This window comes from Pristiophorus japonicus, chromosome 19 (assembly GCF_044704955.1).
Source record: "Pristiophorus japonicus isolate sPriJap1 chromosome 19, sPriJap1.hap1, whole genome shotgun sequence".
NCBI lineage: Eukaryota > Metazoa > Chordata > Chondrichthyes > Pristiophoridae > Pristiophorus > Pristiophorus japonicus.
Genome location: NC_091995.1, coordinates 25,417,503 through 25,440,020, shown reverse-complemented (window position 1 = coordinate 25,440,020; position 22,518 = coordinate 25,417,503). Strand labels below are relative to the sequence as shown.

The 22,518-nt window shown below is 44.4% G+C and overlaps 1 protein-coding gene across 3 annotated transcripts in view; it reads right to left on the bottom strand.

The window, feature by feature from the left end:
• The window catches only part of LOC139229803 (RNA-binding protein 4B-like), a 115,410-nt gene that overhangs the window by 75,487 nt on the left and 17,405 nt on the right, over positions 1 to 22,518 (bottom strand). Inside the window, exons 3-4 of one of the 3 annotated variants that reach the window (XM_070861395.1) lie at positions 15,965 to 16,658; positions 12,169 to 12,257 (exon numbers count right to left, since the gene is read on the bottom strand). The exons of 1 other annotated variant lie outside the window; for it this stretch is intronic. In XM_070861395.1, coding sequence (XP_070717496.1) covers positions 15,970 to 16,658 — 689 coding nt within the window. In that variant the 3' untranslated portion in view covers positions 12,169 to 12,257; positions 15,965 to 15,969. Of the gene's footprint in view, positions 1 to 11,935; positions 12,258 to 15,964; positions 16,659 to 22,518 lie in introns of those variants that run through there. One more of the 3 variants, XM_070861396.1, reaches the window with a different exon arrangement.

Genomic DNA, 22,518 nt, shown 5'->3' with positions numbered 1-22,518 from the left:
CTTTTGGAAAAGGCCAGATAGTTTGCAGTGGTATTTTAACAGTCCTGTTCGTTCTTAAGTGCCTATATTTCTGAAATACAGAGGGAATAATTCACATTGTATCTGCCTGTATTTCATCTATTAACTGCCACACACTTTCACTGGGTAATTAAGAGCTTAGATGCCATCTCACCTCTGGAAGGAACTGATATCAGGAATTTGACGTTATTAAAAAAAAACATTTCCCCATAAAACATTCCCAAGTCAAGCACTTCACGGATTAAATGCAGCGCTAAGCTCCCTCCACAATGCCCCATTGAGCATTCCCAAATTAGGTACATTGCAGGTTAGGTGCAGAGTAAAGTAGCTTTACATTGTCCATCAAGCAGTCCCAAGTTGGGTACAGCATGGGTTTAATGTAAACTAAAGTGCCTTCCATGTTACTCAGGAATTAACAAGACGACTTTCCAACAAGCAGCCTACCAGTGTGCCGTTTCAATTATCCACGCCGGCCTAACAGTGCTCAAATTAGTGGTAGGCTGCTGTTGTGCAAGCCTTCGTCCTGAAGGAGCCGGGGTAAGGTTTGACAAGCTCTTTTCAGATGCGGCCTTTACAGCCAGCAGAGAAAAATATATCAGCAGTCTGGATTGGTACCAAGGACCCAGTTGTAAAAAGACAACATCTGACCCCCCGCAACTCCTAATCCTTCACTATAGTGGCGAAACCTTCTGCATCTGGGCAATTTGAACTCATGTCCTAAAGACAAAAACGCAGTGTCTAATGTAATGTGACATCTGGTTTCCCATGGGTTGCATTTGACCCCAGGTTCCAGATGTCAATGACCAGTGTCTAAGATATTGTGGCAACTGGTTCCCAGATGGCTTTGTTGCTGACAGCCTGTCATCTCAGATATCAAGGATTTCCACATGGTGAAATGGAAGTAGACATGCATCAAATGGCTGGGCAATTATAATTCTCAGTGAGATTAACTGCACCTCCACAAGATTCATACTATACCCTTTTGTTCTCACGGTTTTAGGCAATAAATGGAAAATATATACCCAATGCTATCATCGTATTTTTCTTTGTGCTCAGTGTCGGTCTCAAAAGAATGAAGATACAAGCCCCAAAACCATAACCAAAGATATAAAGTATCAGAGCAAGAGGATCCCACAGGAAGAGATAGGAAAATGGAGCTCAATGTAAGCAATCTGTACCCTGTCGCAAAATTTCCCAGAGTGTGGAATTTCAGGCCTGCTCCTCATAGCATTTCACACTGCACTAGGGCTCAACGGTCTCCAACTGCAAATAAATTTGCTGTTGATATAAGAGGAGATCACTAAATCAGTTAGGATGTTAGGAGTAAGATCGGACATCAGGTGGAATTGCTTGCTACCATTCAGGCTTTCCCCCTCCAATACTTGTCCTCACAACTAGAAAACATTTTTCGTATGCAGACCAAGTTATTTACGAAACTAAATAGGTATCCAAACTTGTGCTATGTATGGGTGAGCGTACCCAGATTCAACAATTAATCCCAAATCATGGTACTTGCTCTATGCATTCTCACCACCTGTACATTTAGTTAAAGGTTAAATATACAAAAGCCGAGACACAAGATGCTCAAACAGCACAATACTTAAAAACCTTACACCTACAGTCAAACCACAAGCGGTAACATACCTTTTTTTGAATAGCTGGGCAACATTTACTCGGAACTCCTACACGGCAGGCGAGCCCCAGATGGGCAGAGAAAACGTTTCAAGGACACCCTCAAGGCCTCCTTGATGAAGTGCAACATCCTCACCGACACCTGGGAGTCCCTGGCCAAAGACCGCCCTAAGTGAAGGAAGAGCATCTGGGAGGGCGCTGAGTACCTCAAGTTTCGTCGCCGAGAACATGCAGAAAACAAGCACAGGCAACGGAAGGAGTGTGCGGAAAACCAGACTGCCGAACCACCCTTTCCTTCAACGACTCTGTCCCACGTGTGAGAGACTGTAATTCCTGTATTGGACTGTACAGTCACCTGAGAACTCACATTTAGAATGGAAGCAAGTCTTCCTCGATTTCGAGGGACTACTTATGATGACATACCCTTTTTTGAATAGCTGGGCAATATTTGCTGAATCCACGCTTCCAGTGTGGAGCTACCCTCAAAAGGGACGAAGAGCCTAGGCCATTTTAACCTAAACTGTCCGCCAGGAGTGAGGCGGGAATGGATCGGATGCCCGGTTTACATGCAGCCTGAGTTTACCCTCAAGTCGATGGAGAGTAAAATTGGGAGGAATGTGAAATGTGCGTCCAACCTGAATCTGCCCAGTTCCTGCTGGGCACGTTAGGTTAAAATTACTCCTTAATTCTTTGACTCAAGCACTCTTTGACTGAAGCTGCCCAGGAAAGGTGAAACTCTATATGTCCTAACAAACAACAGGATCTTTAGATGAACAGTTAGTTTTGTAGTTTGAAACTGGATTTTGCACTATTGTACTGTAAAGTCCAATCTCGCCGCCCCCCCCCCCCCCCTCCCCGCCACCGAGCTTGGGTACCTTCGCTGGAATTAAAAATGAACTTCAATTTACTCCAGGTCCTTTTTCACGTCGTAGCTGTTTGTTTTCAATTAAACAAATATACTAAGTGTGTAACAGACTTACAGCTTCTGAGTTGAGGTTATCTCTGGAAACAGCCTTTTCCTTCATACATTGCACTTCAACAGGGTTTTTCAACCCTCAATAAATTTCTCCATTAATGGCTCAGTATTCAAAGCCTACACAGCCCTCTAATGTCGTCGTCGTTGGTTATGATTAACAATTTGCTCCAACCACCAAATCAAATTCTGATTTAACTGGTTTTGGGGCAGTTTTAGTTTCAAACAGCAACTTGTACCCAAAATCATAAACTTCTCTTTAATCTAATTAAAAGGTCCCAAAGCACTTCACAGAGGTAAAGAGCACATACACCAAGTGGTGGGAAGATTGGGATGATGGCTGAAGTCATGATCAAAGAAGTAGATTTTCAGAAGCCTCTTGAAAGACAGAAGAGAGGCAGCAAGATGTAGGAGATTAGAGAAAGTGGCCAAGAAAACCAACGGAGTGAAGGGAGGAGAGGGGAGCAAATTAAAGCAATGAAGAGAGTGGAGGACATGTATATATTAATAATCCATATTGACTTGGATGAAGGGACCGAGTGTAACGTAGCCAAGTTTGATGACGATACAAAGATGAGAGCAAATGTAATGAATGAGAACGCAAAAAAACCTGCAAAAGGACACACAGGCTAAGTGAGTGGGCAAAAATTTGGCAGATGGAGTATAATGTTGGAAAGTATGAGGTTATGCACTTTGGCAGAAAATAAAAATCGCAGAGCAAGTTATTATTTAAATGGAGAAAAATTGCAAAGTACAGCAGGACCTGGGAGTCCTGGTGTATGAAACACAAAAGGTTAGTATGCAGGTACAGCAAGTGATCAGGAAGGCCATTGGAATCTTGGCCTTTATTGCAATGGGCTGGAGTATAAAAGCAGGGAAGTCTTGCTACAATTATACAGGGTATTAGTGAGGCCACAACAAGAATACTGCGTACAGTTTTGGTTTCCATATTTAAGAGGCAGTGCAGCGAAGGTTCACTAGGTTGATTCCAGAGATGAGGAGGTTGACTTCTGAGGAAAGGTTGAGTAGGTTGGACCACTACTCATTGGAATTCAGAAGAATGAGAGGTGATTGTACTGAAACATGTAAGATTATGAGGGGGCTTGACAAGGTGGCTGCAGAGAGGATGTTTCCACTGATAGGGGAGACTAGAACTAGGGGGCACGATCTTAGAATAAAAGGCCGCCCATTTAAAACGGAGGAGGAGGAGGAATTTCTTCGGACGGTTGTAAATCTGTGGAATTCACTGCCTCAGAGAGCTGTGGAAGCTGGGTCATTCAATAAATTTAAGACAGAGAGACACAGTTTCTTAACCGATAAGAGAATAAGGGGTTATGGGGAGCGGGCGGGGAAGTGGAGCCGAGTCCATGATCGGATCAGCAATGATCATATGAAATGGCGAAGCAGACCTAATCCTGCTCCTATTTCTTATGTTCTTATGTGTAGGAACATAGCGCTAAGGTTGAAGATGATGGGAGAGGCCACGCTATTGGAAGGACTTATAAATGAGCCAAGGATTTTGAGATTAACCCATTGGGAAACAGAAAGCCAATAAATGTTGTTGAGGACAGAGAAAGGGAATGAACTTAAAGGAATAGAAACATAGAACATAGGTGCAGGAGTAGGCCATTCGGCCCTTCAAGCTGCACCACCATTCAATAAGATCATGGCTGATCATTCCCTCACTCAGTACCCCTTTCCTGCTTTCTCTCCATACCCTTTGATCCCCTTAGCGGTAAGGGCCACATCTAACTCCCTCTTGAATATATCCAATGAACTGACTCAACAACTCTCTGCGGCAGGGAATTCCACACGTTAACTCGCTGAATGAAGAAGTTTCTCCTCATCTCAGTCCTAAATGGCTTACACCTTATCCGAAGGCTGTGTCCCCTGGTTCTGGACTTCCCCAACATCAGCAACATTTTACCCGCATCTTGAGAATGTGTAAAAGGGTTGCGAAAGTGGTAGATGGCTAGAGAAGATGGCAAAAGAATGGAGATAGGGAATCATGGGAAAATAGCTAAAGAAATGGTCAAGATGCAGACAACTGCAGAATCAACAGAAAAAAAAGGGGTTACCAAGAGTTGAAGTTGAGGTTAGACACAGGTCATGAGAAAGCCCAAGGCAGCACAAAGAAAGAAAGAAATCCTAGATAGGAAGGGAAAAGTAATAGCTTCTACTGATAAGGAGGAAGAGAAACTAATTGGGTTCTTTACTGATAAGGGAAGACAAGTGTAGCAAAGCTATAACTAACCTACCTGACACCAGCCCTAATTGGGAGACTTTCTTGCCTGCCATTGGACGTACTCGGGGGGGGGGGGGGGGGGAAGGGGAGGCAGAAAGGGATTGGATAGACCAAGTTCTAATCAAATGTGTTCTGCTTTGAAAATGTATATCTATTGTGCTTTTCGCGCTGAAAAGGGGCTTGTCCAAGGGAAGGTAAACAGGCTCTGATTGAGAGTGTCCCATTGTCTTGACAAGTCCCGGCCGGAGAATCTTCAATAAAGGTCTTTTACAGAAAAGGCAAGAGGTGTTCGCGTGTCAGTGTATTCGCTGAAACAGATTGAGGGAAAAAGAATCCGTATTAACATTTAACCTGTCCTGTCCCATCAGAATCTTATGTTTCTATGAGATCCCCTCTCATTCTTCTAAACTCCAATGTATAAAGGCCCAGTTGATCGAGTCTCTCCTCATATGTCAGCCCAGCCATCCTGGGAATCAGTCTGGTGAACCTTCGCTGCACTCCCTCAATAGCAAGAACATTCTTCCTCAGATTAGGAGATCAAAACTGAACACAATGTTCCAGGTGAGGCCTCACCAAGGCCCTGTTCAACTGCAGAAAGAGCTCCTATATTCAAATCCCCTAGCTATGAAGGCCAACATACCATTTGACTTCTTCACCATGCTCTGTACCTGCATGCCAACTTTCAATGACTGATGAATCATGACACCCAGGTCTCGTTGCACCTCCCCTTTTCCTAATCTACCGCCATTCAGATAATATTCTGTCTTTGCGTTTTTGCCCCCAAAGTGGATAACCTCACATTTATCCACATTATACTGCATCTGCCATGTATTTTCCCACTCACCTAACCTGTCCAAGTCACCCTGCAGCCTCTCAGCGTCCCCCTCACAGCTCACACGGCCACCCAGATTAGTGTCAACTGCAAACTTGAAGATATTACACTCAATTCCTTCATCTAAATCATTGATGTATATTGTAAAGAGCTGGGGTCCCAGCACTGAGCCCTGCGGCAACCCACTAGTCACTGCCTGCCATTATGAAAAGGACCCGTTTATCCCGACTCTCTGCTTCCTGTCTGCCAACCAATTCTCTATCCACGTCAGTATATTACCCCTAATACCATGTGCTTTGATTTTGCACACCAATCTCTTGTGTGGGATCTTGTCAAAGGCCTTTTGAAAGTTCAAATACACTACATCCACTGGTTCTCCCTTGTCCATTCTACTATTTACATCCTCAAAAAATTCCAGAAGGATGTGTCAAGCTTGATTTCCCCTCCATAAATCCATGCTGACTTGGACCGATCCTGTCACTGCTTTCTAAATGCGCTGCTATTTCATCTTTAATAATTGATTCCAACATTTTCCCCACTACTGATGTCAGGCTAACCGGTCTATAATTACCTGTTTTCTCTATCCTTCCGTTTTTAAAAAGTGGTGTTACATTAGTGACCCTCCAATCCATAGGAACTGATGCAGAGCCGATAGACTGTTGGAAAATGTACCACCAATGCATCCACTCTATTTCTAGGGCCACTTCCTTAAGTACTCTGGGATGCAGACTATCAGGCCCCAGGGATTTATCGGCCTTCAATCCCATCAATTTCTCGAACACAATTTCCCGCCTAATAAGGATATCCTTCAGTTCCTCCTTCTCACTAGACCCTCGGTCCCCCAGTACTTCCGGAAGGTTATTTGTGTCTGCCTTCGTGAAGACAGAACCAAAGTATATATTCAATTGGCCTGCCATTTCTTTGTTCCCCATTATAAATTCACCTGAATCCGACTGCAATGGACCTATGTTTGTTTTCACTAATCTTTTTCTCTTCACATATCTATAGAAGCTTTTGCAGTCAGTTTTTATGTTTCTGGCAAGCTTCTTCTCGTACTCTATTTCCCCCCTCTTAATTAAACCTTTTGTCCTTCTCTGCCGAATTCCATATTTCTCCCAGTCCTCAGGTTTGCTGCTTTTTCTGGTCAATTTATATGCCTCTTCCTTGGATTTAACACTATCCTCAATTTCCCTTGTTAGCCACGGTTGAGCCACCTTCCACGTTTTATTTTTATTCCAGACAGGGATGTACAATTGCTGAAGTTCATCTATGGGATCTTTAAATGTTGCCATTGCCTATCCACCGTCAACCCTTTAAGTATCATTTGCCAGTCTATTCTAGCCAATTCACATCTCAAACCATCGAAGTTACCTTTCCTTAAGTTCAGGACCCTAGTTTCTAAATTAACCATGTCACTCTCCATCTTAATAAAGAATTCTACCATGTTATGGTTACTTTTCCCCAAGGGGCCTCACACAAGATTGCTAATTAGTCCTTTCTCATTACACATCACCCAGTCTTGGATGGCCAGCTCCCTAGCTGGTTCCTCGACATATTGGTCTAGAAGACCATCCCTAATATACTCCAGGAAATCCTCCTCCACCGCATTGCTACCAGTTTGGTTAGCCCAATCAATATGTAGATTAAAGTCATCCATGAACTGCTGTATCTTTATTGCATGCATCCCTAATTTCTTGTTTGATGCTGTCCCCAACCTCACTACTACTGTTTGGTGGTCTGTACACAACTCCCACTAGCGTTTTCTACCCTTTGGTATTCCGCAGCTCCATCCATACCGATTCCACATCATCCAAGCTAATGTCCTTTCTTACTATTGCATTAATTTCCTCTTTATCCAGCAATGCCACCCCGCCTCCTTTTCCTTTCTGTCTATCCTTCCTAAATGTTGAATACCCCTGGATGTTGAGTTCCAAGCCTTGGTCACCCTGGAGCCATGTCTCCGTGATGCCAATTACATCATACCCGTTAACTGCTATCTGCGCAGTTAATTCATCCACCTTATTCCGAATACAAGATGTAGGCACAGCTTTGGACAGGTAATAATTTGTTAAGGTGAAATTCAGGCAACTAGTAAGGAGAACGCAAAAGCAACCAATTCTGGAGGTATGGGCAAGCATTTGTGGCAGTGGGAGTGAGGTAGGAATGTAGCGGACACTTTTAAAAAAATGTTGGATGTACTACTTGGATTTAACATCCATGAGTCCTCCCATAGGAGCCAGAGTATGGCTGTATCTGCCGGAAACCTAGGTAAATGTAGGGAGACACAGGGAATGGGCAAAGAACTCTTGCCAGTTTTGTATTTTGGTTTACCACACGATCCCTTCACCTTTTAGTACATGGATGAATGTGCAAAATAAGACCAAGGCTCAGGTTATGAATCAGGAGTCAAATTTACCTAACATTAAACAGATCCAATTAACAATATGCAGTGCAATCTGTTTTCTTGCAATATTTATAAACTTCACTGCTTTCCTTAAAATGTTGAAACAAAGATGCTTCTCCTGCACCACCTTTCAAATATATAACACTGGTCTTTGACACACAATCATTCACCTCTTAAGGGGTATGTAGCTTGGTCGACATGCTGGCTTTCGGGTTGACTCCTGAACTGAACCCATGTAGCCTATTATAAGCCCGCTCCTAGGCACAGAACTGTCAAAAAGCACTGCAAAGAATTGGTCATATCTCCTACGAAACTGCTAACCAAAACCAATTAAGTGACTCCCAGATTGACAGTCACAAAGGATGTTTCTCCCAACTCACTTTGCTTGATCTGCAGTGACTGGTAATTAATTCTTTGTGCAGCTGCCTATCAACACTATTTGACAGATTGACCCCAATAATTCTGAATTAAATTGACAGCATATTATACTCCCTTTTGCCCGATATCAGCCAAGCCTCAGATGTACAGCAATCCTTTTGCTTACCAGAGAATAATGTATATTCCTTAGCTTGCAAGAACAGCCAGCCAGAAACCAGTATCAACTCGGAGTGTGCTGTGACCAGCAAGAAAGGATCTCAGCGATAACCTTAAAAAAGACATAATCCACAATCAGAAATGAATTTATATTGTTCGTTTGGCCATCAATTGCTGCAGCTGCTCTATTAGGGTTGCATGACGAATTGCTCGACACCACTAATACCTGAAGGACTAACTTTAGTTGCATTTTATTTAACGTGAGGATACCTTGTGATCTTTTCATTAGCTGCTTGGACTTCAATTGGTAGCGAAGCATTTCACCCAGGTGAGCAATCTAGTCTTTAGCATTTTCCTGCCTGGCTTTGCTACTGTACATGCCAAGAGCTGATCGGGCTCTCCGCATATTAAACATTTCCACAGACGCATTATTCAAGTTACACGAATTACTATGGCTCAAGAGTTTTACTACTTTGAAGTGGTTTCAACTCCCCAAAGTCTCTCCACCACCTTGAAGGCATAAGTCTGGACTGTAATGGAATACACTTCTCTTGCCTAGGTACCTACAGCTGCCACACAAGACTTGCGTCACCGTTTAGGACAAAGCAGTCTGCTTGTTTGGTACTTTATCCACTAGCCTAACCATCTACCCCCGTGACCACTGTGTGCAATATCTACAGGATGTACTGCAACAACTCAGCATGGCTTCGATAGCGCCTTCCAAACCCGCAGCAATCATCATCTAGGAGGACAAGGGCAGCAGGTGCATGAAACCACTTTTACCTTCATGTTTTCTTCCATATCACACATGGACATGTATCGCTGTTTCTTCATCGTTGCTGGTCAAAATTCTGGAACGGATATGGTACAGTAGTAGTGGACTCGTAATCCAGAAAAAGTCAGTTCAAATCCTACTATGGCAATTGAGAATTTGAATTCAGTATTTTTTTTTTAAATCTGGAAATAAAATAGCTAGTATTAGTCAAAGTGATGAACAAGCTGTCAGATTTTCGTAAAAATCCAACTGGTTCACTAATGTCCTTTAGAGAAGTAAAACTGCCGTCCTTACTCAGATTGGACTACATGCGATTCCAATCCTATGCCAAAATGGTTGATTCTCAACTGCTCCACCTGCGACAACTAGAAATGGTCAATAAATGTTAGCCTTGCCAGCGACACCTACACACCAACGGGGAAAAAACCTCCCTACCAAATACAATGCGAGAGCATCTTCACCACACCGATTGCAGCAGTTCAAAAAGGCCGTCGTCCACCACCACTTCAAGGGCAACTTGGGCTGGGCAATCAATGCTGGCTTTGCCAGCGATGCCCACATGCCGAGAAAACATTTCTTGAAATGTGCAGGTGAGAAACCATTAAAAAAATACTGCACTTGATCTGCTTTGTTTTAAATCATGATCTTCATAACATCGTCCTGATTCCACCACTGCCTCAGCTCAACTTCTGCTGAAACCCTAATCTCTGCCTTTATCTCTAGATGTGACTATTCCAGCGCACTCCTGGCTGGCTTCCCAACTTCCACCCTCCATATACTTGAGCTCATCCAAAATTCTGCTGCCTGGGTCCTAACTCGCACCAAGTGCTGTTCACCCGTGCCCGCTGACCTACATTGGCTCCAGGTTGAGCAATATCTCCATTTTAAAATTGTAACTCATTTTCAAATCCTTCCCTGGCCTCACCTCTCCCCATCTCTCTAATCGCCTCCAGCGCCACAATGCCCCCCCCCCCCCCCACAAAGAGATATCTGCGCCCCTCCAATTCTGGCCTCTTGCACATTGCCGATTTTAATTGCTCCAACATTGGTGCAGTGCCTTCAGCTGCCACAATCCTAAGCTCTGGAATTCTCTCTCCCTTAATCTCTCCGCCTCCTTTAAGATGCTCCTTCAAATCTACTGCTTTTTGGTCATCTGCCCCACGATCACCTTGTCAAATTTTATTTGATAACACTCCTGTAAAGCCTTAGGAACTTTTACTACGTTAAAGGCAAGTTGTTGCTGATTCTGTTAATCGCACTTTTTTAATAAATCTGATTATAGATTTAGTCCAATATTATGAGGCGTTTTCAATCCTGTACATGCCAGGAGCGCATATTGGGAAAATGTGCAACCAAAGATCATGATGGTGTCTTTTAATCCTAATGAATGAAAAATCATGGGTCAGAAGAGCACAATTTGCCAATATATACTCCCAGCATATGGTTGGGCAGAAGATCCCCCCTCTATACAATCTATCAGTTTTATTTTGTACACAAGGCTACCTTTCGATTCATAGGGAGTGAAGGTTTACCGACATAAACTGAATTTTGTATTGGGCTTAAGAAAAATAGATTGAAAACGTATGGAGGTAGTCTGTTAGAAAAATCAGAAAGGTACGTTGATCGTTCATACTGCTGCCAATGTACTTATTAAAAGTAAAAAATCTCACTGTTCACCTGGTGTCGCTTCAGATTACTTCACGCACATGTTGTTTCGGTTGCTAGGGAACAACAGCTTGCCAGTGGAATTGCACTATTGTGTTAGGCATGAGGAAAGCACTGAATAAACTTGCAACAACCTATTTGTCACGCTCCTCTCCTCACTTCGCTTCCCTGTTTGCTCCCTTGTTCTGCCAAAGGTACTGATTATTGCTGGATTCCTGTTCCACGTATCCATATAATCATTCTTCATGCATGAGCCTCGACAGTGTTGGCAGATTATTCAACGATAGGGTCTGTTACAACTACAGCAGATCTTGCACTTGCCGATCAACCACACACACACTTACGAGGAAGTTACGCTCACTGCCTACCTATATGGTCCATAGATAGAAACTGGTGTGCTGACCTGTACAATCCGAGGATGTTCCTGTCGGTTCAAATGTGGAGTGATGCAACGAGGAACTTCAACAGTGGAAGGTAGGAACGACAGTTATTTTTTTCCCCAGCAAAGCTATCGAAGACAATGGTTCAAGAGATAGATAGATAGATAGATTACTGCAGATCGAAAGGATTGAAGGGTGCAGCAAGTAGGTGGAATTAACTATGAAAAAGAAACAGGATTGTTGGACAAGTCAATGGATTTCCCCGTTCCTAAAATTGCACCCGACAGAATTCCGACAGTGGCACAGCACAGTATCTGTAGAGGTCAATATTAAACTCTCGTACAGACTTGAAACCCTCCAGCTAAGTACAGACCGTTAATTGAAGCTGTGTATAAATACACCTGATAATGACACTGCACAGTGCCTGTACAGGTCAGTTGGTCGGTATTAAAGATTCACATGGACGCAACACGCTCAGGCTGAATACTGTTCGTTTATTGTAAATCGTATTACAGGAAATCCAAACGCTTCAGATTTAAACGGTTGACAATTCCGCGAGCCATTCCCGCCGAGCAAAGAAAACCAGAAAAGGAAATTAAAACTTAAAAAAACAATTGATTAAAAAATACTTGGTCACAGTTTGTTGAGTAGATAGTCGAGTCAGCAGCTAATTTACACCGATATTTAGGTTTAGTGTCTCGCTAACGTCTTCCACGCTAAAACCAATAAGCAAAACATATGACCCAAGTTTCTGCACGTACCAAGGGACCCGCGGCTCTCGTCACGATGCAAAGCAAACCTGCGAAAGAAGGGACATTGCAGATTGATTAAAAACAGGCCTTTCAACTCAATCACCGCACAGGTGCAAAACCACTCAAAGCACGTCACCTCGAGACCCGAGCTCCATTCCCTACTCTCAGCCAGCCAGAAAATCTATTCTGAACCACGTGATATCCAATAGGCGACTGCACACGGGACGCGACAACATATAGATTCTGATTGCCGACATTAGGACCCATCCCGCAGTACGCATACACCAACAGTGACGACCGCAACCAGGAAGGAGTCAGAACACCTCCTTTCCGAGGCTCAAGACCCTGCTGCACATCAATGATCGCTGCTCTCAGACACTGTCTGGAAGAGGGAGACCGCTTCGCTTGAAAGAGCGCCATGTCTCACTGTTTGAATCTGCTACGTACAATGGTTCAGTAGCTTATGCAAATAGGATACATCGACAAACATGACTTGCTTTTTAATAGACTTCAGCTGAGGGAGGTGGGCACATAATCACAAGGTAACGTGATGAGAGCCTGTATCCCATTTCCCCAATTCATAAGGTTAATTTGCACATACACAGGCTGTCTGTCAAACAGATAAGCAGAAATAAGAAAAAGTTAACTGATCTGAAACTCCGTGTTGATCCAGTGAGTACCTGAGCTATACAGGTCCCAGGTGGAGGCTTAGTCTGCGTAGAGTTAGCTGATCTCTGCTGGGGCTAGTGGCACTTCAAATATTTAGTGCCGCTGTGATGGTAACACTTCTGTACGATGCTCAAACTTGGACCAACTGTCGTGAAGTAACCGTCAGCCGTCAACATGTGAAATCAACAAAGTCTACTCAACATCAACTGGCAACATATCCAAAAATTCACGGTTTTTCCAATCAATGAACCGACGCTGATCCATTACCTGCAACATTAGACAACCGATTATCAGGCTACCTTGGATACATCACTCAACAAAGGTGGTGTTTTTTTTTTGCTCACCCACGACTACGTAGAATGGAAACATCCATACAGGTAACCATGTGCTCACTGGGCAGAACAATAGCTCCCGAGTGTCAAAGATATACCGACGGGACATAATTCTGCGAGCCACCTGATCAACATCAAACAGCCCCAGAAACAGAGCATCGATTTTATTTGAATCATATGGGATTGGTACGACGTTTGACTGCGTACGGCACGAGACTGGCTGCGGCACAGTTCACGGGCGCTGGTCACTATCCCTTCCCTGATCCGTTCTGCAAGTGCAAGCCTAAACCGAGGCTGTCGGCATGGAATGCGACCACAGCTAGCATCAAAGCCAAACTCGGCCACGCCTTCACGCAACCTATCGCAGCAGGAATCACTAGACAATGATCAAGAGTGTGAGGTGGGGTAGGGGTGAGAGATCTCCTCCCAATTCTTGGGAGCACTTAGATGAATTGAAGCTTCCTTACCAGTGCCTGACCCAAGATCAACAAACTCCACACAAAACGATTGATCCCAGGACTTTTCTGGTCAGCACAATAGTGGGTCGTGCCCTTGTCCACTCGGTGTTTTCTGGCCAAACATGCTACCAGAGATGCTAACTCACATTTTTTTCTTTCAGATGTTGACTGACCTGTTGGTCAATTGTTAATTTAAGATTTCCAGCCATCAAGTTTTTGTATTTTGGTCTTCAATAATTCCTGACTCCTGGTGATTTCAATACCTCCAACTATTTGCAATTGTATTTACACCCAGTTGCTTTAGTGAGATACAGTTATCAGGCCATGTATTCTCCTGGAGAAAATTGTGCACAGACTCTTGACATTCTCCTTCCCCACCTCCCCCCGTTTTGCTCCTTACTTTTTGTCTTTAATATTAAAGTGATCATCAAAAAATTATTCACCTCCCCACATGCATTACTAGGTCCTTTACTGTGTTACCGAGCCATACAGACAAAAAGGGTCCATACAGACAAAGAGGGTCCCAGGTTCTATCTCAGCTCTGCGCAGAGTTAGTTGATCTTACCCCAGTGAAAGTACGGGCACTACAATTGGCCTCAGAATCCCTGCACTAATAAGGAAGGTAACAATTTAAATATCAGGCAAGGTCCCTGCAGCTGAACGCAATCCAGTAATTATTGGAACATGTGGACTTCGAGCGAAGCACAATGGGGTTCGGCTGTGATAAGGTACGCAGAATATTAATTGGCCCTTGGTCTCAGCAACACCCTTATTGGGGGACTGAGAAACACAGATTGAAATCCATTGAGAGTTGCTGACCGAGCATCGCCCGACTCCACACCTGCCTCAGCTTATCCGCTGCTGAAACCCTCATCCATGCCTGTCATCTCTAGTCTTGACTATTCCAACGCACTCCTAGCCGGCCTCCCACGTTCTACACTCCGTAAACTTGGGTCATCCAAGTTTCCTAACTGCCGTGTCCTAACTCACACCAAGTCCCGTTCAGCTGCCACCCTGTACTTGCTGACCTACATTGGCTCCGATTTTTAAAATCTCTCCATGGCATCACCCCACCCTATCTCTAATCTCCTCCATCCCTACAATACCCTTCACATCCCTCCCCGGAGATCTTTGCAATTCTCCAATTCCGACCTCTGAGCAACCAGATTTTAATCGCTCCAACATTGACGGCCTTCAGTTGCCAAGGCCCCCAAGCTCTGAAATTCCCTCCCTAAACCTTTCTGCCTCTCTCTGCTCCTTTAAGACTTTCATTAAAACCTGCATCTTTTGGTCATCTGCCCCAACGTCAAATTTTGTTTGATTACGCTCCTGTGAAGCTCCTTGCGATGTTTACTACATTAAAGGCGTTATATAAATGCAAGTTGTTTTTGTTGTTGAAACATTGTTCAGCTGTAGAGAATCACTGGGTTTTGCTTGGGTAGTACCACATCCAATAGATGCTGCTAAAGCCATAGGGATGTTCCGCAGCCCACAGGTGACTTCCCCAGACCCGTGTATTAAACTCCTCTTTCACATTCCTCTGTTCTAAGCCTCCATCTCGCTCTCTTCCAACCCCCACAGCTCTCCTATGTTTAAGTCCCTATCTCGTGGATCTTCTTTTAATCCCGCCTCTCCTCTATTCCCAGTCATTTTCTATCAATCAACCTTGGTGTCACCTATCCACGACTTCACAATTTCCCTCGTCTTCACTCCTACACTTTCCAACCTTATGGTGTCCTGAACTATGGGCCAATGCTGGCTGACGCGTTAGGACCTTGAGGTGTACACCAGAACCTGGTATTCTTCTTACTCTGCTCCAAATAACTATGCAATTCTATGCCCTGATGAGTAGGGTGATCATGGTTGGACAAGCAGCAGGAAACATACTAGTGCTCTGTTGTGGTAAGCTGTGCACTTTTAGTTAATCAAAGTCTACCAGTGGCCGCTGTAGACATTTGGGACATCCTGAGCCTCAGCTCTTCGCAACCTGCCCGTTGGCTCACTATCCTTACGAGGTAAAGGTTGGGCGCTCTGCACGAGGAAAGTGCAAACTCTACCCGTGTGATCGGTTAGCAGTGTGCTTTGGAGACTTCCAAGCACAACGTTGGCATTTTTTTTTTTTGCATGGGTCACAATGCATAAAAATAAAAACTGTGCGGCAAGGAGGCGGATAGACTGTACGCACACAGCATCACATTGGATTGTAACTCGCGTTCACAGGCCCTTTGAATGAGGTTGACGCTTTAACAGCTAATGAGAATAGGGACTACGTTATCAAAGATAAATGGTCCTCACCTTTGTTAGTACGCAGGGTACTGGGCAGCGGGGTACTGGGCGGCGGCAGCGGCAGCAGCAGAGTACTGAGCGGCAGAGTACTGGGCGGCTGAGTACTGGGTAGCAGAGTACTGGGCGGCGGAGTACTGAGCAGCAGAGTACTGGGCGGTCGCGTACGGATCTCTTGCTGCAGCATTTGTAGGGTCATACACAGTGGCAGAAACTGCTGTGCGCTCAAACCCATATCCAGTGCTCAAGGCAGGCATGGGTGGCGGACGTCGTAAAGGGCTCCTGTCGCGACCGTAATAGGTAGTGGGAGTCGCCATTGGCCGCCGCTCATATGGGTTTACCGCACCGGGGATGCGTTCTCGCAGGGAAGTGCCGAGAGGCGAAAATGGAGCAGCCCGTCCGTAAGGATCTCCCACGGCTCCGTACGTTCCTGCCCGATACTTTTCGTAGTAATCGACCATGCCGTATCGCTCGTCGTAAAGAGGGCGCTCTCCGTAACCGGTTATAGGCCGCGCGGTCATCGAATACGGATCTATGTAATCGCGTGAGTAGCCGCCATCAAAATTGCCTTCGAGACCGCCGCGATCTTTGGGGCACTCTTTAGACCAGTGGCCTTCTTTACCGCAGCGGAAACAGCCGTTTTTTTCGCCCATCCCGGGTTGCATCCGCAGCCGACTCTTGGACAGTTCAACTTGCATCCGTTTGCCTTTAAAAGGAGACGCAACAGATTATCAGTACCGAGTGCATTAACCAGCTGTGCTGGCAGACAGATCAGAATCAAGGTGGACCCTTGCTTCGCTTGTCAATACAATATACAAGAATCACAGCTTAATGAATGGCTCAGCGTGAACGCATGTGGTACTGAGCCAGGCCAGGAAAGTAGGAGGTTCATTTCCTGATCAATGATAAGTTAGATTAAATCAGAGCTGTTATACAAGCACCGCAAGTTCCTTCAGTGGCCCCGAGCTAGGGAGTGAAAAATTCAAACAACGAGGCGTAATTCTGACTTTGGGTGATAGTGTAAACCGGGCGATATCAGATGGGCCACCCATTGATCATCTCTCCCGATTTTCATTTCCAGTGACGTGCACCCAAAAGTGATAGGCAGGAAAAGACCAGCTGATCTGTCGAGCCCCCACTACACTCATGATGGCTGGAGCATCATGACTACACGCTTCCTACCCCGCAGTCATGTAATCTCCTGGGAGAGGCAAAAAAAAAGCAGAAAAAAAACCCAGTCCCAATTAAATAAATAATCTGGAAAATTCCCTCAGGTGATCAAAGCCAGCCCAGGAGATCCCATGGACCAAATGTTACTTATAAAGACAGTTAATACTTAATAGGCACGAGCTATGCTTCATGGCGTGATGGAATTGAAAATCAGGAGAGTTGTATAACGTGCGGCTGATCCAGCATCGTCCATTATACGCTGCAGCCTAAAGTCAAAACTACTCCCAAACAACAAGGATAATAACAGCGTTCCTGCTCCCGATCGCTACCCAGACTCCTGTTGCAAATTGCGACGTTCGGCAAAGACAGGATTAGACTCGACTTTGATGCCTCCAGTCAAATAGTCTGCCGAACACTCGCTATCTTGGCTCTATTATGAAGAGTGGCCATTTGAACACAATACTGGATAGATTAAGTGGTGGCACAAAGCCAGATGCATCTTATCATCAAGTGTGTTTTATCACACTGTCTCATTAAAGAACAGAAGATGGGATTACATTCTAAATGCAGATGAGCTGAGGTGTAGATGAACAATGGGGATTTTGGTGTCCAGGCAGGCATCATTAAAAGTTAGCTCACAGGGTACAAAACACAATTAAAAAGGGACGTGGCATGTGGGTTTCATCCCAAGAGATACAGAATATGAAAGCAAAGAAACAGTACTGCAATTATAGAGTGATCAGATTATGTAGAACAGAGGTTCCCAAACATTTTTGATGAGCCACGTTTATGAGGTTCATATCCCATGCACGCATGCTCTCTTTCTGGGTAACAGTATTTTTTGCATAACTAATGTTAGCACAGATATAGATGGTAACCCAGAATATGTCAGTTTTACCATTCTACCTGCTTTAATTCTGTTCCCCTACACATTTGGGTGTTATACAAACTCTAATTTGGAATTCACTGGCCGGGAAATTTCTTGGAGCTGCTCTTGCTTGTTGCCATTTCTTTGCCTGAAGTGCGCTGAGTACCCCGTTTGCTTCAATGGCATTTCCACCTCATTTATGGAGAAGTAACACCAACGAAGTAGGCGCAGATTGTAAGAATTTCCCAGCCACTATGATAGTGTAAACAACCCCACCGAAAGGAAGACTGCTTTCTTTGGGTTCGTGATGTGGCCCGGGTGCAGGAGAAACCATCCTCTCCAGCTGGAAATTGTGGTTTCATTGTATGGCGATGGAACAGGGAGTAATGAATCGTTGTGTTGCTTTGGAGGTAAAATGCAAGTTACAAATTTTTTCCCTGAAAACATCGAGAATCCATGAGTATGGATGCATACTATTAATTTATTTGCTCAATTTAACTAACACTAAATACAAGTAGGGAAAAATAAAAACTTTCTAGAAAGGTGCAGGGCACTGGGTGATAAAGTAACTTTTTGAGACCAAGACAAGTTTTTAAAAGGAGGACTATTTATTCCATCAAACCATCACAAAAGGCTCACAAGGACACGATGGGAGAAAAAAGGAATTGGTGGTCCAGAACTGCAAAACACGTGGAAAAGAACCGTTTGGCAGATTTTGAAGCCGAGGCGGATGGAGCAACGACTGCTGCTGTTTATTTCCCGATAGCAGTGGGGATTCCAGGGCTCGCGGGCACTTCCAAAACAAAATTTATGCTGCAGAGGAATGGGCTAGATGGCAAAAGACATTTAAAACGGAGAAGTCTTGGAAAAATTATTTATGGGATGTCTGAGGTTTGGAGAGCGTAGAGGTGGGAATCAGACAGAGTTGAGAAATGTGCTACAATGCATATGGAGAAAATACAGACTGCAGGCATTGCAAGTTAGTGAGTTACAGCTATCGTCGTCCTCGTGGCCCCCAGATAACTGTGTCGCGCCCCCTACCCCTCCCCCACCCCCCATTTGAAAATCTCAGATTTAAAGCAGTGTGTTCAATTTTGGGCACACCACCCTGGCCAGGATATCACCCAAGTCACAATGCCCAAAACAGAAAGGTGTACAAAGATTAACTGGGATGATGATGCTGTGACAGTGGGCAAATATTGCTTATATTCACTAGAGATGGGTTGGTTCCCATTGACCTGACTGAAATAATGAAGCGGCTTAAAGGTGTATATAAGGAATGGCTCTTCCATTTCATAAGGCAACCCAGAACAAGGGACACTATTCAGTCTTTGAGCTAAGCTGGTTAAAAGTGAATCCAGAAAAATGTTTGCGTGAGTATGGAATGCACTGCCCCAAAAGGGCATAGATGCAAAATCAATTAGAGTGTTTAAAAAGGGAGACTTTGAAAGTAGGACATCAAAAGGTTAAAATAAAAGTTGCTCATTCAGGCTTGATGAACTGAATGGCTCACTCCGGCACCCATTAACTAGACACCACTAAGAGGTAAAATGTCACGAAATGATGGAAATTGGGATATACCGAATTAAATAAGTATAGAGGAACCAATGCAACAGGACACAAAGTAGGAAAGAAGCAAATTTCAGACTAAACGGGCAGAGATTGTCGTCTACCATGGGACATTCTTTGACTCGTCGTCATGTCCCTCCCCCGCCCCCTCAAACCGATCAAAGGAGGTGGGATTCTTTACGGTGGGATTTAACTGGGTTGCTTCCTCCATAGAAGTTGGCATTCAGCAAAGCGAATGCAGGAGCCCAGAAGCAACAGGGGAATTCACCTACCAACAATTATGGCATTTAAAAGAGAGTGCACCAGATGCCTTCCAAGGCTGCCATAGGTACTGTACTATCAACGCTAGAAATAGGGGCGAGAATCCCATTTCAGCAAAGTTAGGCTGCTCCACCAATGTCCATGAACTCCCTGAAGCTTGCAGGCTGCCCAACTCAGCGATGTTAGTCAGTCTACAATGCCCACATTAATGAGGTCATTCTGTTAGCTGTAGTCGCATTGCCCCACTAATGCAGGCAACTCAAATCCTGGCTGCAATATAGGAGCGTGATCAGCAGAATCCCCCACAGAAATGATGGATCCTCTGCAAGGAACATCAGTCCAGGAGAGGAATCAAAATGGCAACCGTCAGGTTTGGAGCACAATGTTCTCTGGTGCTTGAAGGGAGATATGCTCAGCCATAAGTCAGTTCTGGCAAGATTCAGGCAGCCTTCCGACACTTCTGGTTCAGGCATCTGATGATCAACGTCTCCAAGCAATACCGCTGCTAGGATTTCAATCGCACAACAGCAGGTTTATGACATTTCTAGACCGTGTCCATTTGAATATTAAAACACCCAAACAGTACAATTCCAGTTTCTGTCCTTCCAAATATGGATTTACGTCTAAAAGGAATATTTTGAAAACTGTAAGGTCTATTATTTGTAGTGGAAGCTATTGGAAGGGATGAATTAACAGTAACACACACGAGATATGACTAAACATTAAAGGCACTGGTTAACTGTTACTTTTTCTGTAGTGGTTGCTACAAACGTGTACTCTACTCGATCTACCTACATAAAAATATTGCAGACTTCCCGTCTACAAACTTGACTTCCCGCTATTTCACGCTTTTGATCAAACTTTTTTGTGTCACCATTTCCCAATGTCACAATGTAATTGCAGGCTCTGGCCAATAAGCAGACCAGCCCTTCAACCGACCATGGGTACTGACCTGGAGATTGCCAGCATTTTCTGTTTTTATTACACAGCTTCCTGACTTGGAAATAAATTGCCGCACCTTCATCAGCACTGGGTCAAAATCCTGGAACTCCCTCCCGAACAGCACTGTGGGAGTACCTTCATCACCAGGACTGCAGCCATTCAAGGCGGCGGCTCACCACCACCTTCTCGAGGGCAATTAGGGATGGGCAATAAATCCCCAAGCCTTGCCAGCAACACCCACATCCCAAGGACAAATAAAAACATTTTTTCAAATGTTGTCGCTTTCCAACATGTGTGTCACATGCTGATATGTCTAATTCTATCAGAGTGATCCATGGGAAGCACATGACCGGTCACTCATTTGACTAGTCCATCAAAAACATGAACAGATGCTGCTGCCACATTCCCGGGTCACAGCAACCCTGCGCTTTGCCAGATTCTCCACGCTTCCCTCTCCCTGCTATTTCTGCTATAACCATCGGCAACTCATCTTTTGTTTTTATGTTGGTCTTATCACCTCTTTTTACTTGCACCATCATTCCTTTTATCATTTTAATTACTCCTGCCCTCCACACCATCAGACATTTCCCCTTTTGCTCAATTCCCAGTCTCTGTATATGCTCAAAAGCTGATCACATCTAACATCTTCCAGTTCTGATTAAAATTAATTTACCTGATACATTAACTCATTTTACACTGCACAGATTCTGCCTAACCTGCTGAGTGTTATCGGCATTTTCTGCTTTTACAACAGATGGCTGAGGCAGTCGGATTTGGACTACAGGAACCACATGACCATCAGAGCCAAAGGTGTGGGGAACTTGTTATCAGTAATGACTGCCACTCTTGTCTCGCTCCCACCTTTTTAGCCTGACATCAGTAGGCGGGAAAATGTTGGAATCAATTATTCAGGATGAAATAGCAGCGCATTTGGAAAGCAGTGACAGGATCGGTCCAAGTCAACATGGATTTATGAAAGGGAAATCATGCTCGACAAATCTTCTGGAATTTTTTGAGGATGTAACTAGTAGGGTGGACAAGGGAGAACCAGTGGATGTAGTGTATTTAGACTTTCAAAATGCTTTTTACAAGGTCCCACACAAGAGATTAGTGTGCAAAATTAAAGCACATGGTATTGGGGGCAATGTATTGAAATGGATAGAGAACTGGTTGGCAGACAGGAAGCAAAGAGTAGGAATAAACAGGTCCTTTTCAGAATAGCAAGCAGTGACTAGTGGGGTACCGCAAGGTTCAGTGCTGGGACCCCAGCTATTTACAATATACATTAATGATTTAGATGAAGGAATTGAATGTAATATCTCCAAGTTTGCAGACACTAAGTTGGGTGGCAGTGTGAGCTGTGAGGAGGATGCTAAGAGGCTGCAGAGTGACTTGGACAGGTTAGATGAGTGGGCAAATGCATGGCAGATGCAGTATAATGTGGATAAATGTGAGGTTATCCACCTTGGTAGCAAAAACAGGAAGGCAGATTATCTGAACAGTGACAGTTTAGGAAAAGGGGAGGTGCAACGAGACCTGGGTGTCATGGTACATCAGTCATTGAAAGCTGGCTTGCAGGTACAGCAGGCAGTGAAGGCGGCAAATGGCATGTTGGCCTTCATAGCGAGAGTAATTGAGTATAGGAGCAGGGAGGTCTTACTGCAGTTGTACAGGGCCTTGGTGAGGCCACACCTTGAATATTGTGTCCAGTTTTGGTCTCCTAATCTGAGGAAGGACATTCTTGCTATTGAGGGAG